We start from the raw sequence: 20099 nt of genomic DNA on the forward strand, positions 1-20099 counted from the left end.
TCCTTTAATCTCTTCTCCTCTTCTCTCTTATCTCTCTCGCTCCCTATGAACATCCACTCAAAAAAATCCAACCCAACGTCACTGCTTGCTTCCACCGTGTTCAGCCAACTCTTAATATCCTCCTCTTTGCTTCCATTCTTCGTCTCCGTCTTCTCTTCATTCTCACTTTTCTTCACTTTGCTCTTCTTACCTTTTTTTGCGTCACCGACATCCTCTTTTCTTCTCTGCGCACATGCTTCACATTTCTCCTCAGCCCACTGTATCTCTTCTCTAGCCCTTCTCCCTCCTCTAATCTCTTGAAACACATTTTCCTTTAATCTCTTCTCCTCTTCTCTCTTATCTCTCTCACTCCCTATGAACATCCACTCGAAAAAATCCAACCCAACGTCACTGCTAGCTTCCACCGTGTTCAGCCAACTCTTAATATCCTCCTCTTTGCTTCCATTCTTCATCTCCGTCTTCTCTTCATTCTCACTTTTCTTCACTTTGCTCTTCTTACCTTTTTTTGCGTCACCAACATCCTCTTTTCTTCTCTGCGCACATGCTTCACATTTCTCCTCAGCCCACTGTATCTCTTCTCTAGCCCTTCTCCCTCCTCCAATCTCTTGAAACACATTTTCCTTTAATCTCTTCTCCTCTTCTCTCTTATCTCTCTTGCTCCCCATAAATATATCGATAAACTCCAAATGCCCACTTCCTGCTTCCATTATGTTCAGCCAACTCTCAGTATCTTCCTTAATTTCGTCTTTTCTCAGTTGCTTCATCTCTAGTTCCCACAACGAACTTTGAAACAAAGACATCTTCTCTTTCTCTATCTCTCACCGTTGATTGATCTTGATTGCTTCTTCCTTTTCAATCTATACATCTATAAATCCTTTCTTCTTGCTTCTAGCTTCCTTCTTTCGTTTCAACCACCTTTTATCTTGCCTTTCACCTTACTGTACACTTTCTACAGATTAGCTCACGCTCTTAATCTTTCTCTTACATCGATACCACGTGCGACATGCGTGCATTCCTCTAGAACATCCTATATCCTCCTACTACCATCCTTTTTTCCCTCCGTGCTGCCACCTACTTCCGTCCATCCTCTTCCCTATCTTATTCCTACCTGTCTGCGCCCTTCCATCTGTCCTTTATATTCTACCACATGACCACCTTTTCCTTATCTCTTTTTGCTCCGATTCTCCTTAATCTTCTTTTTCACTCTAACTATTTTTTGTACATATCTCTACGAAATTTCTATTCCACTCCATTTTCCATGCATCTTCTTCCTATCCTTTTATTTTTTATCCAACCCAGAGAAAGATAGGGATGTATGTGGGAGGAGGTCGGACGTGTCTTTACGCCCATTTGATCAACGAGCGACAGAATCCATCCGTGGCAACGGCATTGACGCATATCCTGTGGAGAGAGCATTCACACATTTTTCAGCCTAACGAATAATTGCTAAAAAACAATATTCTCAGACTAGAAAAATATGTGAGGCGCAAGTGGCTGGATCGGGAATCGAACCCGAGTCTTTCGCTTTCCGGGCAACTGCTCTAGATCACTAAGCTATCCAGACCTTACACCTAATGCTGCTTTTTAACACAGTGATATGCGACTCCAGAGCGATGTTGGTATCTCACTCGATGGATGCAATGCCGATTGCCACGGAGGATCCCTGTACATCTCTCTTCCTTTCCACAATTTCCATTGCTCAATTCTATCATTCTCCAAAAACAAAGTCTAACTTTCTAATCGCGAAATTATATATATTTAATATTTTTCTACACTTGCACAGATATTTCTTTATCTTTTTCTTTAATTTATATATCTATATTTTATGTGCGATATATATAAAATCAACCATATTACTTATTCTGTATGTAACTATTAGAAATTTCTTGATTCATTAACGTTCTAGATAAATAATATCAGATGGTATCTTAATAACATTTTAATGACGTTCGATAATTCGTCATTAAGAGATTTTTAGACGCATAGGTAATTAGCATAGATAATTAAAATAAATGAATAACACGTCTCAGTAAACATTGTTTGTTGCAATAATATGATGATTAACAAATAATATAACAAGTTACCTATATGATATAGAATTAATATGTGTATCATACGTATTTTATTTTGCAACAAGTATATCTTTTTCTTCACTTTACGTCTATTTTGTCAATTTAATTTCTAATATGATTCAAAATTTTAAATAGATGATTTGAAATTAAGATAAATATGTAAAATAGTCCGTTTATTTATATATACATGTATAAAACAACCTATTTGAAGCAAAAGATCGAAATTTCTATATAAATTGGGTGTATCCACAAGCACAACCGTCCATACCCCATACAGCACAGGTAGATCTTGAGTATGTACTCAGTATATCGCAAACGTAGATTGTGTATATCCCACTAATATTCGATATACATACTATGATATTTTGAGAATGTACGGAGGATGTTCCTATGTCTGCCTTAGAAACCTACTCAGTATATATTCAGAATATTTCTTGGTATATTATGAGTATATTTTTAGAATATTTTAAGCATATTTTTACATTAATAAATTATATATGAATATAGAAGACAGTTGGACTACATGTAGAATAAAAAATAGATTCTTCGTGATGTAAAAATTAAATAAAAATGTGAAATTATTTACTTTATAAACAAAACTTCAGACAAAAATGTTATTTCTAATAGATGAATATAAAACGTTTGAAAAACACCTATTAGTGTCTTTATTAAATGATTCTTATTGAAATATTGATCTCGATAATCTATGTACAATTATGTAAGTACACTCGGTAATAGATGAAATACCTTAATAAATGCAGTAAATGGATTACTTCTCATTTTAATTTCAAATAATCTGTTTAATATTCTGAATTCCAACAAGGAATCCAGATTATTAGACAAATTACTTTAAATTAAGTCAGTTTATTATAAATTAAACTAATTAAAAAGAAAAAAGAAGAAACTTTGGAATTTATGTTAGTACCAGTCCTTTATGTCCATTTCACCAAAAATTAAGTTTATTAAATTATTACGAGTTTGGTGGCGCGCGTAGCGACAAAATGAAGAAACACATGCAATATTATAGAGTATCCTGAAAATATACGAGAAAGAATATACTAATACGAGATATTCAAAGTATATTCTGAGAATATATGAAAAATAATATACAACAAGAGATGTTATGGGATTATTCTCAGTATATTACATCTGTAACGTATATTTACAGTATGAGTATAGAATATTCGAATGATATCATGTGCTGTGTGGGACAGCACAGAAACTTGCATCAACATTGCTGCAACGTTACAACATTGCTCACTGCCGTATAATGTTGCAAAAGTAATGCAGAGACATTATTTTGTAATATTACTTTGGCAATGTTGCAGCAACATTTTAACATAGCGAAAATGTATAACATGTGTTTCTTTATTTGCCGCTACGCGGCGACACCAAATTTAACTAACTCGTATTCGAATTCATCTTAAGTGGATATAAGGTCTACAAAGGACTAATAAAAGTAATTATATTTCTTGTCTTGTGTCAGTTTAATTTCTTATAAACTGACTTAGTTTATTTAATATTCTGAATCCTAATGAGGGATCTAGATTATTAAACAAATAATTTGTTTAATAATTTGGATCCCTCATTGGGTTTCAGAATATTAAACAGATTTTTCTCAATTGAATGGGTAAATAGAAAATAGTTCATTTGCACGTATTAAAATATTCTGGTGTCGAATGTATGTAAAATAATTGTATGTATATTATTGAGATAAATATTTAAGAAACATCTAATAAAAAGCACTAATAGATGTTTTTTTAAAGGCATTTTTTCCTATTTCTCTTAAACATTTTTTTATATTTTCAAAGTTTATTTATTAAATTTAAAACGATGTCTGCATTTGTAGCAAAACGCGTTTTAATATTACAAATACGTTGCACCGTAACATTGCTACAATCTTACATTGCAATATTCCTAAAAGCGGACATTTTAATGTTGCTGCAATCCCACAACAATGGTGCAGCAACATTTTGCAGTGAATTTGCAACGTTGCAATATTGCGGTGAAAGATTGCTGCAATGTGTATGCAATCTTTGTGTGCTGTATGGGCGCTCACTGAGCGGCTAAGTAGTTGTGACAATTGAATGTGATTGGTTTCTATGTTTGAATTCACCAATCACATTCGATTGCTACTTAGCCGCTCAATGAGCGGTTGTGCTTCTGGATGCATCCATTAAATCTTGAATTTTATAAATTAAATACATAGAATTTATTTAATTTATAGAATTTATAGAGTTCATAGAATTTATGTTAATTTATTAATTTATTTTATAATATTCATAGAATTTATTTTAATTACCAACTTTATATATGATCAATATTCTATACGAATTAACTTTATATAGTGTATAAATATATAATGTAATAACGTAATAACATATATATAAAATGTTACATTTATGAATAGGAAATTACAATTAATTAAAAGTGACTTGTCGATAATACTTATGTATATTATTTGCAATAATAATTCCGTTTTATTGGTTTCATATAACAATGTTTACTGAGTATATGTACTGCATTACATTAGTTTAGCGCTATTAAGCTAATATTACATTTGTCGTATGACAAATTTTTTAAACATATTAATTGGCTACAGAATAGAAAGTTTCTGAAGAATCAAAAAATTACTATCCCGCAGCCAATCAATGTGCTTAAAAAATTTGTCGTACGACAAATGTAATATTAGCCTTAAGGGGATCCTAAAGTGACTTTTTTACCGATATAACATTATATTTCTTTTGTACCGAAATCTTTTTATTAATTGCACAGAATAGTAAATGCTTCTCCACGATTAAAGTACACACAGAAACAAACCGGGAACCTTCCGATTTTATGTTAAAAAACAAAAAAAATTGAAAAATTACAATTTTTTTATCGGCTTCTGTAACAATATTTGCTTTGTATGTACAAAATAAGATAGGTCCCCGCTAGATATTGCACGAAGGAATATAAATAAACTTTTAGAAATGAGTTTAGAAGCATAATGAAAAAGATTTCGGTTTAGAAACCGAAATCTTTTTCATTATGCTTCTAAACTCATTTCTAAAAGTTTATTTATATTCCTTCGTGCAATATCTAGCGGGAACCTATCTTATTTTGTACATACAAACTGCAAAACTTTTATATTAAGCAAATATTGTTACGACTTTTTTACGATTTTTCAATTTTTTTTGTTTTTTAACATAAAATCGGGAGGTTCCCGGTTTGTTTCTGTGTGTACTTTAATCGTGGAGAAGCATTTACTATTCTGTGCAATTAATAAAAAGATTTCGGTACAAAAGAAATATAATGTTATATCGGTAAAAAAGTCACTTTAGGATCCCCTTAAGGGGATGCTGGCAACGGATGCTGGAGTCGCCTGTATTATCGACGAAAACACCGTAATTTTCGGAAGTGTGCCATTTTCTATTGCCTGTATAGAATTAAAAATCCTTCTCCAGAATTGAAGTATACACGCAAACGGACGTGAAAACTCTATATAGTACGAGATTTTGTATTGAGAAAGAAAATAAGTATAAAATAACATTTTTATTTATCGACATGTTAAAGCAACATGGCGTCAGAGCTGTCAACTTGTACAAATATTAGCTTCTTATAAAAGTTTTATAGCTTTTATGCATAAAACAGTAGTTTTCACGATTGTATACTACACCGTAGAAGATTGTCGAACTATAAAAACTGAATTTAATTGCCTAATTAATAAATGGCATTCTTCCGAAAATTTCAGTCCGTATGTACCTGAAACATCGGTAAAGTAGAGTGGAAAAAGCAGTGCATCTTCTTTATAAATAACGTGATAGAGAGAGATACGGGATGAGAATTAGATGAGGGCGCTGTAATCGTGTAAGAGTTCGCCGTTCAGTACAGGATCCCCTTAAATGTTGTTCAATTGAGCTTTGTCGCATTTTCCATGCCTCAAAATGTATAAAAAAAATAGTTAACGATAGTCTTATTATTACTAAAATTTATAATTAATGAAAAAGGAAAAAGTACAGGAACATACGAGAAAAATAAAGACCGCGTGCGAAACAGAAATGATTTCGCGCCGATGATGAGATCTCGATATCTCGCACCCCTCAATGCCTCAAGTTGTCACGTGGTTGTCAGACGCGAACACGTGACCGCAGTTGTCAGTGCGCAAGGGCGGTCGATGACGGGTGTCGATGTTATGAGCGCAGTGTTCCCACGGCAGAATTTTCACGTGACAACCCGAGGAAACGCGCGGGAAGTTAACGTTACGACGATGTGAAACGAGACGATTCCACGGGATCTCGACGAAAACGCGACAAGAGCCTCTCTCGTTTCGAACACCCGTTATATCCTGGGCGCCGCCGAAATGCCGAGCAAGGGAGAGGAGAACTTTTGCAAGAAAATGGCAAGATCCACCAGAGGAGTTCATGCGATCAGCGATGCTCTGGTGAACGCGAAATTGGCATTCGGTAAAAATCGCAGCAAGTTTCCTTGGAACGTTGTAAATTTTGGGGTTTTAATTTGGATACGTCAGCATTAATTGTATCATACTTGACTGCACACTGTTGAGACCAAAGATTTGACGAGATGACATAAGTATCATAAACATTTGCTCTTTTATCTTAGTCTAGCTTTCTTATTTCTATTCTTATGTTGTCTGTAACTTTCAGCAATTATTATTTATTTTTAAAAATCTTTCACGAGTCTTGACAAATGTGTCGACAGTGTATATAAATAATAAAAACCTGATTACTTGACATTGTGTGAGTGATTATATAAATGCTTTAAATATTATGTAGATTTATATTTGCATGCATCTGTCACAGCAAAGAAATTATTCTTATTATAATTGTTATATTATTGCAATGACTATAATCCCAGCTTTGTATTACGGTCTTATATACTCCAACTAGGGTTTCTCGATGATTCTGTATGGGCTGATGGGCTTCTGGTTTTCTACGAGGTCTTTCGCTACCTAGAGGGTGCAATGATTAGATTAAGGAACACCAAAATTGGATTGCTTCCACTCAGCGAGCTTCAACGTACAGAAGCTTTTGAGCGGGATCTTGATCATTACTTGGGGAAAGGGTGGAGGAAGAATTATAGTCCTAGGTATACACCATGTATGATACAATACATATGCTATGATGAAAACATAATTTGTTTTCTTCCATTTACAATACAATAATACAAATGTCAGTCTTTCACAATAGTTGATAATAGTTTAACTATTATAAAAAAAAATATTTTAAATATTTTAATTTCACTGTTTCACAAATGTTTCAGAGATAGCGTCACCAAATATCTGATGCGTTTGAGAGAAATAGAAGATACGGATCCTACTCTATTAATGGCGTACATTTATCATCTTTACATGGGTCTTCTTAGCGGCGGTATTATTCTGCGCAAAAAGCGGCAGCTCATGCAAAAGATCTCGCCTTTTAAATCATCACCATCGAATGATGGTAACAGCGTTACAGATTTTGGACAAAACAGTATATTTCAATTGAAGAGCGATTTACGCGAATCCATGAATAGAATCGCGGAGACATTGGACGAGGACACAAAAAATAAACTTATCGAAGAAAGTAAAATAGTCTTTGAATTGAATAACGAAATTGTCAAAAGTGTGCAGACCGGAAATCATGTCTTTGAAAAAGTACTCTATTTTATCGGTCAAATTGTGCTAATACTCTGTATTCTGATAATCGTCCTCAATATTCTCTTCAAATACATCATACGTTAATAGATGTTACTTTAATTAATCCTAATTTAACGTCAATTCGCTAAAAAAAAAAAGAAAAAAAGGAAGACTATAACAATTTCAGCAAGTGCTGATATCAAAACCAAAATGTACAATATATTATTTATGCGCTGTAATCGCCTTTCTATAGTTATAAATGGATTATCACCATTATTTGTATGACATGATTTAAGAAACCTGTTCTTAAAGTTGTTTTATCATATTGAAAATACTAAATTATCAAGATTTGGATAAAAAGCAACAAATTCTACTCCAAATCTATAGAAGATACTTTTAAAATCTTACGCGCGATATCCATGAACAAAAGCAACATCTTTCTGCTTCTTTCCGAAAGATTTTTTTCGTAATCAGTTTACATATAATATCAAATTCAAAGTGCATGAATTTGTACTTGTCATCATCTTACAGCCTTGCAGGATAGAGGCTTATGATCGGATAATATATATACAGTATGTATATAAAGTAATGAAAATATATACAATAGAGATCAAAAATTGAAACTAATTCAAATTTAAATCGATATTAGAAGTAACTAAGCATATTGAATGATAATTAGAAATAACGACACGTTTAAACGTGCAATAACTTCTCATAATCTGCAGAAATAGAAAGTTCCTGCTCTCCTAGATTAATATCTACAGTTCTCCTACTTTGATAATCCATTTTTCCATGAATTATTATATACATAGCGATTCCAGAGTTTTCATTATTTCTTGTCTATCAAATTTAAAGTTCGTCCAACTCTCTAGGGAAAAATCAGCAGCAAAAGGATCTTGATAATCTATGTAATTCTTCATTAAAAGCGGTGAACCGTCGTGTTCTAGATTTACAAAAGAAAGCGGCGAGATGGTTGTAAAATCTTTTTGCAATTTGCGTGAGGCTTCTCCAAACAATAATGCCTTGATATTTCCCTCTGGTAGGCTTTTCTTGCGACAATCTGGATAAAAACAATTTTCATGCAGTACTAATAATAATATCGAGGATTGTTATTCAAATATATATTAGAAGGGGTAAGCATATTATTTATATAATTTAGATATTAAAATGCATTATTTATAACATATATTCTTCTAAGCGGGATTTTAAGCTAAATAGAAGAGAGATCATCTTTAACTAGTGAGTTACCTTTTACTTCTTCCCAAGATTGCGCTTTGTGATTTAAATCGTACTTGATCGACTGGATCGCAGGATCGATTAAAAATGAGCACGATTGGGCGGGGCTGTCTATCAAGTGTCTAGCGAGACCCTGCGATTGAATTTCTTCGTGATCTCCAAATAGATTGCGTTTAAAAGCTGCTTTCGACAGAATGTCCTTCTTATTGTCACTTGTACCGCGACGATTACGAGCTGGAGAGATGTTTGATTGACGGCTAATCTTAAAGTCTGGAACTTCACTCTGTAAACGGAGCGAGAATTAATCTATAGAGCATAAAAAGAGAAATAAAGATACGTGAAGGGCCTACTTGTGATGGGCAAGTAGAAAAATGATGGAAAAGTGTCTGTTGTCGTTTGCTCTTCGAAACTGTCTCGACTTCTCCCAACGATTTATGCCTTTGTCTTCGAATGGTAGTCATAGTGGCGTTTCTTATACGTTGCTGTTTCTCTTGAATCCACCGCTTCATTCGTCTGGATAAGAGAAAGAGCAATATTAATAAATAAATTCAAATAGGAAATAGGCTGAGATTAGAGCCAAGTGTAGTAATTAAAGCACTAAAAAATTAATTATTTTTTTGAGAATTATTTATTTGTCAAATGACTCTCTTTTGGATTATCTTCAATAAAATTTTTTTTTACTCAAAATGGATTGAAACAAAAATCCTGCAAAAGAGGATTGAAATAATTTTTGACAATTAAACAAATTAATTTCTTAATTATTGCACTTGATTCTCATTAGCTTTCTTATTTGAATTTATTTATTTATTATATTATATATAAAACTTTTCGTTGTTTATTTATTGTTAAAATACATATGTAACACAATTTTTCAATAAATATGAATTTTATATAAAAGAGATATATTAATGAGATTGATTACTCAATTATAACTTACTTTACAAATGGTACAACCATGAAAAATGCATTTGGACCAACGCCAATTTTCACCTTAGGAGTCATATCTTTCTTTGTATTAGGCAAGTCTACCACAGAAAACCATTCAACATTCTTTATTTCCTTCCGCGTTTTCGGCTGGAACTTTGTATCCTTCTGCACACCCGAGATGACATACAGTCTCACTACTTGATCATTTATTACGGACTCAATATATTCGTTTTTATCTATCAGATTAGATATATCGAAACCAGTCTCCTCCAACACTTCTCGAATAGCGCAAAGAAAAGGCTCCTCGTCCTCGTTCACTTTTCCTTTAGGGAAACTCCAGCTGTTCTTTGCCCAGTAGCTCTGCACCAGCAGCACCTTGGTCATGTCCTCATTTAACACAATCGCTCCAAATGTTGGCACATTCTGCTTATACTCTCTCCACTGCTCGAGCACAGCATCAATGTGCTGCACATGTGGCTTCAGAAAAGGTATGTGCTGGAATATATGGGTGGCGAATTCTTTCATATTACATGACCTCAGTTTAGGATTTTCCTCTGTGCAGTAGAAATCCAGGTAAAACCAATGTGCCAATTCGATTTGAAAGCATATTCGCACCAAGTCCTTCCTCTCCTCCTCAGGGACATTAATGATGAATCGACTGCAAGGGAAAAGTTAAAACAAGGATATATCTATAAATTCTGATTGTACTCTGAAAATACATGCGATTAAATTGTGTCAGTTATTATAAGCTAAGATTCTACAGGAACTAACCTGCTAAGATCGTCAAGGATATCAGATGGAATTGTGTGCTCCATTATTTCAATGGACCTTATTTATCAATTAATTGATATTTTTAACACGTGATTATGCAAGGATAAGGGCCAAAAGTGTGACATTATTGTACCAAAGGTTCATCCCAGATGCAGACATGAAATTGAAAATAAAAAATTAATTTGTGCCAAAAGTATAAAAAATATTAAAGTTTTGTTTTAAACATAATTACATATAATAATAATTACAAATAATAATATTTATAATAAATTGAATTGTAATAATTACAATAACTTGACAGTTGTTGTTGATCAGATATATCTTGTTCATTAGCACTAATAGAGAGAAGACTGAGAGATGGCATGGCCTGCTTTTAGGTGATCTCTGAAAGCGATACTCCCTCTATGGACATTGAAAACGTGGACGTGAACTACATAGCCAAGGTCCATGAATGTTCTCAGAGGGTAATATATAATGTGCACAATTTCTGATTTTGTTCCGTGCTATGTGCACGAAATGCCGGTAGCACCAGTGCTGTATAACAAGATACTTATGTATGTAAATTGATAGTAAATAAATTATTCAATCGCGAAAGATACTGTAATATTCAAAGGTGAAATAAATATTTTTCTATATTCATTGTCATATTTATATCTTTTTATTTACAAAACACAAAATGCCTGCTGTGGGATAAAAACATTTTTAATCGTATTTCTATAAATCTTCTTGATTAGCAGTAAACTGATCTTTGATATTTATCAATCATTTTTAATTATTTAAAAATTAAATTATTAATACATGTATAGAATTTGTCAAATTAATCACTAATTCTTCTGAAGTTTTTATAATTAAGACTCGAAAAATATAGATGTTGCAAAATATTTTAAGTCTTTTCCTTTATATAAAATATAAAGAATTCATATGTTCCATTCTAATATAGCTAACATTATTTATATATTTTTATTATAATTTTCATACCAGCATAATATTTTTATGCTTAATACTTTATATAATACAATGTACTAAATTATAAAATTTAATATGATTACAAAATAGCTAGTATTACTATTAATAAATAGGTTGTATGCATACTGTCTTTTAGTTTCTAATCATTTCCAATCACTATACATTTCTATCCAATATATTCTCTTCTTCGAGTTCTTGGATTAATATGGTTTATTGTATTCCTTTGTGTTAACATCATAAAGATTACCATCACTTGTCAAGCTTATTCTTTCCTATGGAATCCATCGAACTATTTTCTATAGACATTTGTTCCCTCGGGTATAGATATTCAAATCACTCAGAGAGAGAGAGAGAGAGAGAGAGAGAGAGAGAGGAGGAGAGAGGGTTTGAGATATTCAAATCACTGTAGTTGCCTTTTTTCTATTTTTTCAATTACTGTCTTTTTTTCTTTCATTTTATTCAAAAATATTAATATAATTAATATAACATATATATATATATATATATATATATATATATATATATAATTTTGATATTTCTCTTAGTCTGATTCTTTCCCTTCGACCTGTCCGGCATGGGTAATCCTATCTAACTACGGTTGGCATTCATAATTCACTCTTATATTTAGGATCGTCTTAAGTAAGTTGGAAAATACAACTATTTTACTAACTGAACAGAATCTCAAGACGCGATCTAAGATCATACTTAAGATTATTTTAAATATAAAAATAGTCTATATGAATATCGACGTACGTTACCGCCGGCATAGCTCTTAGGTTCATTAGAGTACTCAAACCTCCTCACCCGGCAAATGCCTCCGTTAAGGTGAAAATATGAGGAGGAAAAAATTTTTTTTTAATTTTATTTTTATTTTCTTTCAATACAGGGTTTAATACAAAAGTGAATGTAAAATATAATTTGAAAAATACTTAATACAAAATAATTTTTATTTATTACATGGAATAATTTATTACGCGAAAATGTCCAAAATATATGTATAATATGAAATTTACTAAAAATTTTTATATCGTCCAGACAAGCCTGATTAGCGATGATTAATTACGCAACATTTATCATTAATAATCGATATGCGATAATAGAATTTAATAAGTTTTATGTAACGTAAATATATATAATCGTGATTAAAAGAGTCATTAATAAAATTATTGATCATTTCTTCGATTGTAGAAGAAAGTATTTGCATTACCAGCGCATTTTGTGTAGATTATCAAAGGAAATATTCAAAATATGAAAAAATAAAATAAGCTTCGATGTAAATCAACAATTAAATTACAAAATAAATCGCGATTTAAAATTCGCGAGAAAACGCGAATAAATAAATCGATAATAATCGGAATATTCGATTACGAGAGATATACGTATAATTTTTATAATATGATAATCGAAACCATTAATAGATACGCGCGCGACATAATTATTATCACACAAATGATGATACACGAAGATATTTTGATAAACATTTGTGGTCCGTAATGTTTATGAACATAAAATTCACTATCCAATTTATTTGTGATTAATACACGACTTTATACGAATTTCGCGATTGAGAATAAAATACATATCCTATCTCGCGCATGATTAGCTAAATAAAATAAAATGAGCTTTATAAGCTTTAAAATATAATTAAAAAATCGCGTTATCACCACGTTTAATAGAGAATTGATTTTATCAAGGTCCCTCTAATAATCGATGTAATAATAGAATTTAATAAGATTTATCTAGTGTAAACAATCGCGATTAAAACAGTCATTAATAAAGTTATCGACCGTTTTTTAATTATAGAAAAAAATATTTATTTTATTAGTGCATTTTACGCGGATTATTAAAGACAATATTCAAAGACGTGGAAAGATAGACAAAGCTTCAATGTATAAGTCAACGATTAAATTATAAGATAATATTAAATTATAAGATAAATCGCGATTTAAAATTCTCGAGAAAACGCAACGAATATATAAATCGATAATATTCGGAATATCCGATTGCGATATGTGTGTGTATATCTTTTATAATATAATAATCGAAGTGCCCTCAATTACATTAGATATATATAATAGACATTATTATATCGAGCGCGATATAATTATCATCACATAAATTCGAAGATATTTTGATAAACAATTTGATGTCTGTAATGTTTACGAATATAGTACTCAGTCCGAGTCATTTGCGAATCTTTATAAGAGAAATCGCGATTTGAATTCACGCGCAAACGCGACGAATAAATAAATATTTGATCGCGATACGTATAATTTTTATAATATAATAATCCTAGCTCTCAATAGACACGAGCGCGATATAATTATTATCACGTAAATATAGAAAATCAAAGATATTTCGACAAACATTTGAGATCTGTAATGTTTGCGAATATACAATTCACCGACCGATTTATTTCCGAATTTTTATAAGATAAATCGCGATTTAAAATTCGCGATAAAACGCGACGAATAAATAAATCGGTAATATTCAAAATATTCGATTGCGCATAATTTTTATAATATAATAATCGAAGCCATCAGATACGCGAGTGACATACCGGTAATATCCGATAAAAAGATGAGCGATCTTAAAAATGGAGAACGAATAACATCTTGTTTCTACATCAAATTTCGCAAGATCAATCTGCGAAGGAAAGTTAAGTGATCCATTGAACATCGGGAACTTCACTGTAGGAGGGAACGAATCCTAGATCTTCCGGACTATTCCCGATAGCAATGATTTCAGTAATATATCAACGAAGAACAATTATCCCTCGTCATTGTCTTCAATTCACGAAATTGATATGCACGTCAGAAAACATGTTCTTTCATTATTAAGAAATATATTTCTTTATTGAAAATTAAATGGATATAACGATTTTTTTATAAAAATGTGATTACGAACGATTATATTTATAAATAATAAAATACATGCATCATTGGAGTTTGTGTTAAATGTGCGAACACAATAATTTGGGATACCGTTCGCGCACGCGAGACGAATCGAACCCGATATCAGCAAGATTTAAAAAATTTCAATTCGAATAGTGTGCAAAATAAAATAAATCAAATAATTTTAAATAATTTATTCTAGATTAATTCTCTAGATTCTTATTCTTATAACGTTTAAACTAATAATTTTTTTTCTTTTAATCAATATCTTACTGATATAGAGGTACCCATTCGATTTGTTTCGAAATTTTCAAGTATTCACACATTTTATGTAACATTCATGTATAATTTCACGTATATATAATATATAACATTAATAAAAATTATAAAAATATTTTGGATACGTGAATTTGTGCATGTATTTTATTATACATATGTATAAAATAATATATATCTAAAAACTAATATTTCAAAATGGCGATGGATGTCCAATACCTGCAAATAGTTTCTTAAAAGAAACTAAAAATTAATGTTAATATCCCCAGTACCTAGAAATAATTCTTCAAAAGAGAGACAAATTATATTAATTAACCAGTTCACTGGTAATGGCCCATATATGGCCAAAAAAAAAGTGCCACAACTGGTAATGGTCCATATATATGTCCACTATGAATAACTTTGCTAATTATCAACGGATTTGCATGAAACTTGATACACCCACATTTTTCGGGTCGTTGATGACAAATTTGGGATCGAAATTTTAAAATTCAAACTGGCGAATTTAGTATAATAAATTAATTTTGTTACTTTATTATTATATTTGTTATTCCATTAGAGAAGATTCAAATTCGATATGTTCAAGTTTGAATGTCTTGAACTAATCCGTTATCTGCGACCAAAAAACGTACCGAGTGTGATATATTTCCATAATGGAATATCAAAGTTAATCACTAGAAACCGCCATACTGGATCTGCCAGTTTAAATTTTGCAATTTTGTCTATAGATTCATCATAAGAGACTTGAAAAACGCGAACATATCAAATTTGATCTTCTCCATAATGAAATAAAATTAGTCCGCTATACTGAATTCACCATTTTGAATTTTGAAATTTCGACCCTTGATTCGTCAGCGACGCAAAAAACCCCTTATAGATAAACTTTCATGTAAAATATGAATTTATTTGCTCTCACCAGTTTTGGCACAAAACATTGATTTCGGATGTACCAATAAACTGGTTAAAAATATATTCGTTCGTAATCATTTTTATCAAAAAATTAATAAAAATTAATCACAATATGAAATTACTTGAAAAATAAAAAATTATACACAAAGCTATATTTATATTTAATCTACTATTAAATCTCTCTAGCATTAGACAATAATAATACCAATCCTAATAATGATAGAACATTTTTAACGAAGAAAAGAAAAGATATATTTCTCTCATTTAAATATATATTATTTAAATTAATTCGACTTTAAAGAAGCGTATGGCGTTCGTCGTTGAATTACTATCATTGCTAATCATTGCTTTCGGAAATTGCCAGGAAAACCTGGGATTAGTTTCTTCAATCTTACAATAAAAATTCCCAATTTTCAACAGGGCACCGAACTAGACGTCGCGAATGGATCTCACAAGAACCGGTGAGAAATAATTCTCCATAATGAAAATCGTTTCGACTCTTTGGCAGTACGAGCCACGTAACTTTCATTAACGTTTATTTAACGGAAGGAACAATGATAACTCTTTTATTAAAACGACAATCTCGTCTAAGAACGCGAAAAGAACGTGGGAAAAACACGGTGATTTCGCAACCATAATTTAATAATTTATTCATGAATATTTTCCGATACAAAATTCGTAAATACAAATATAACTGAAAAAACAAATTATTAAATTCATAATAATTAACTCGCGATTCTATAATATCGAAGGTGATCGTTAAATTTTGTAAAGTTAATATTTAATCGTTGACTTATCACATCGAATCTTCACTCTCTTATTCGACATTTCTTTATTTAATTAGCAATATTTAGAAATATTATCTGACGAGAGGGACAGCGATAAAATCCTTTGTTAAAATGATAATCTTGTATAAGGGCGCGAAGAGAATGCGGAAAGAACACGGTATTTTCGCAATCATAATTTAATAATTTATTTTAAGAATATTCAGTTCCGCACGATATGGAATTCACAAATAAATAAAGCTAACGGAAAGCATATCATTAAATTTATAATAATTGACTCGCGATTCTGTAACGAAAGCGTCCGTCAAATTTTATAATGCTTATATTTAATCATTAATTTAGCATCGAATTTCTACATTTTATATAAAAATTTTCCGAATTTATTAATGACTCTTTGACATGAAAATACAAACAGTTACTCTTTTATGAATATTCCAAAAATATATACTTCAGAAACAAATACTTTAATTTAATGAATTACTATTATGTTAATTACTATTATGTAATCATTATATGTATACTTTCGATAATTTTTCGTGTAATTTACATAAGAATTTACAATCGTAAATACAATTTCATATAATATAATTATAATCATAATTGTATTGTATTTTACAATTAAAATATCAATGTTAGATTATAATTAAAATACAATTATAACTATTTATAATTTACAATTTACAAATTTATGATGCTATCAATATCAAATAATAATATTCGATTTATTCAAATATTTAATAACATCGATATAATAATTTGATATTGATAGCATTAACATTTGGATTTAATATTATATTTGATTCAATACACATATATTTTTAAGTTTTAAAATAAAATATAACATGTTAAGATTTCTTAAACGTTAATAATTATGCAATTTCTTTAATATTTCTGAAGATAATTTTGATAATTTAAATTTCACTTTTAAAACATTTTTATTTTTAAAACATGTTATATTTATTTTTACGTTTTTAAAAATAAATTCAACTTAATTAAAATAATTTTAATTAGGATTATTGGAATATTAAAAGAAAGAATGAATCTTACTTAATAGCCCTAACAATCCTAGTATTAAAAGATTCTAATAATGTTAATAGCTCTAACAATCCTACTATTACAGAATTCTAATGATCTTAAGAGTCCTATCAACCCTAATATCAATAGAAGAATTCTAATGATTTTACTTAATAGCCTTAACAACCCTACTTTCTGATTAACTAAAATTATTCGAGATTTGAGGAACCTACCTCTAATCATCACCTCACCTAATCATGTATATATTTTAGTCACGTGTCCTAACCGCGTGCCCTAACCGCGTACCCTAACCGTACTCTTCGGCCAGTTGAACCTACCTTTCGTTGATCCTGGCCACTTTCTTTCTCAATCTCTAATCAAAGATCGAAGAAGGAGATAATTACTCCTTCTTTTGCCGGATAATTACCGGCAAAAGAGCGTAAAATATTTACGCTCATTTAGTAACGATCGTTCGATTTCACGATAGTTCATTAAATATTGAATATAACTTTATTTTAACTGAAATAAAGCAAAATTACTCCAAATTTCTATAAATTATATTTTATAATAAAATATAAAATTAATGTATTTATCATATTACAAATTATTTAATTAATCATTTGGCTTTATATTAAGTTAAAGTAAAGTTTAAAAACAATATCTACAAACAAATTCTACGATGGATGAGCTATGAGCAATTAGAAGATAAGTGCGTATTATAAGAATAAATTAGCATCAAAAATTGATAAAATTGATAATTGTTAATGCGTGTCCTTTATTTAATAAATTAAACAAAATCTTTACAAAAAAATTTTTCTTGATCTCTTCTTTTTTTAATTAATATTTCAATATATTTTCGCAATAGATGCAAAGCATAAGTTCGAAAGAACTTATTAAAATTATTTAATTTAATTTAATTAGTTTAATTTAATTATTTAATTTAATTTATTTAATTTAATCCATCCTAGCTCATCCATTTTAAGGCAACGGATTTATCTACAATCTACAATCTACAATCTACATCTACATCTACATCTACATCTGCAATCTCTATGAATCCGTTACTTTAAAGTTAAATAAAAGTTTTTTTCACTCACTGGCACTGATGCGCAACAGCGGAGTTGTTATCGAAGCTAGTTGTCTGTAACATACAAATATAAAATTCATTTATAATAATGCTCACAAAATGCAATTAATATTTAAAAAAATTTTTATCGCGCGGAATTTTATATCCGATGTGTAAAATAATAAGCAGATAAACACGTATGGAAAAATTTTATAAATTTTTGAAACTGTTTTTTAAATAGAAAATTTTATATGACTTTTATAAAAATCTTTCTCTTTAATTCATTTAAATAATAAGATCGAATTATTGTTCGTTTATAACAAGTTAGCGATTTACAACAATTAATATATAAATAATAGATATTCACCATCAGGTTGCTCCGCCGATGTAAGATGCCTCTCCCAGGCCTCCTCCTCCTCTCATGTTGTTGGCGCGCGATACTTTTAACGACACTCCCGCACTCGCGAACGATATTTTTATATCGCTATTTCCGTTATTTTACGCGCGATACTAAACGACATTCCCGCACTAATTCGGTACAATTAAAAATTTGGTCGCGCGATGTATATATTTAATATATATATACTTTGTACGACACTCCCGGTTTCGGTACGAGCGAAAATCTCATTTAATTTCATGAGAATCAACTTCGAGCCAACAGGTCGGGATTCCCGACTCGGGAATGCAACGATACAACGAGCAAAGACTAGGCCCGAACCGGAAAGAAGACGAAACGATTGACGGAAATACAGAAAAATGAAGTTCACCAATTCTTTTTCGCGCATAATTATCCTATCTCGTATCGAACCTGGACCCGCTACGCACGATTTCAGGTGCTCCGCCCGGACATATTATGCCTCCCGCGGTTGCTATATGCTACACCAGGCTGGTAGACGGCAAAAGAAGAGGATACCTACATTTTTTTAAATGCTAACATTCAGCAATTTAGAAAATGGGGAGGCAACTTCTTTTACCGAGCGAAAATCGTGCTTAGGGGAATCCACTCGACTCCTCGACAGGGTTAACACACGCAGTGCGTGTGGCTGTAGACGAGCAAAGAGAAGGGACCCATTGATGACCATTCCGAGCAATCGATCGAGTTCTAACTAATTCGGGCCGAATCACTTGACGAAGCACGAAGCATGAAGCGCGAGTGTACGTTGCATGGCAACGTGTGCAAACTCGAAACATGCCAGTTAGTTGGCATCGGAAGTAGAGACTCGTGACAATAAATGAAATTGGGATTTTATATGAAAAAGTCCAAAAGTTCCGCAAAAACGCGACGACGCGAGAATACCACAACGTGAAAATGCGGTAACGAAGCGCTTGCCGTCCACGGCACGTTGACAGCACCGACGACGCGAAAGGGTATTTAGCTTCCCCTTCAAGCTTCTTAAGATTTATACTAAATAGAAAAATTTAAGATAAACCTCAAGGCACCATCCAAGTACTAAGCCCTCCCACCCCGACAAGGTGTACCCAATGGGAGAGTTATATTATATATAATTTTATATATAATATAATACATAATTAGAAATTTATTTTGTAATACAGTACATAAATTTA

The 20099-nt window shown here is 31.2% G+C and overlaps 2 protein-coding genes across 3 annotated transcripts; one reads left to right on the forward strand and one right to left on the reverse strand.

The window, feature by feature from the left end:
• The first annotated feature begins 6186 nt into the window (after positions 1-6186).
• On the forward strand, positions 6187-7965 carry Ho (heme oxygenase). Its single transcript, XM_083104887.1, has 3 exons — positions 6187-6517; positions 6962-7160; positions 7335-7965. The coding sequence occupies exons 1-3, from the start codon at positions 6415-6417 to the stop codon at positions 7792-7794; spliced, it is 762 nt and encodes a 253-aa protein (XP_082961013.1). The 5' UTR covers positions 6187-6414; the 3' UTR covers positions 7795-7965.
• Dcp2 (decapping mRNA 2) lies at positions 7659-10993 on the reverse strand. 2 transcript variants are annotated; one of them, XM_083104875.1, is made up of 6 exons: positions 10912-10993; positions 10624-10680; positions 9863-10510; positions 9276-9438; positions 8938-9208; positions 7659-8749 (listed from the first exon to the last, which is right to left on the reverse strand). In XM_083104875.1, the coding sequence occupies exons 2-6, from the start codon at positions 10665-10667 to the stop codon at positions 8490-8492; spliced, it is 1386 nt and encodes a 461-aa protein (XP_082961001.1). In that variant the 5' UTR covers positions 10668-10680; positions 10912-10993; the 3' UTR covers positions 7659-8489. The 2 variants fall into 2 exon arrangements, with proteins under 2 accessions (XP_082961001.1, XP_082960998.1); XM_083104872.1 differs by having other exon boundaries at positions 10856-10947.
• Positions 10994-20099: the final 9106 nt, after the last annotated feature.

The sequence above is a fragment of the Camponotus vicinus genome, unplaced genomic scaffold (assembly GCF_025532165.1).
Source record: "Camponotus vicinus isolate PSW18456_S1 unplaced genomic scaffold, iyCamVici1.0 SCAF_1, whole genome shotgun sequence".
Lineage (NCBI taxonomy): Eukaryota > Metazoa > Arthropoda > Insecta > Hymenoptera > Formicidae > Camponotus > Camponotus vicinus.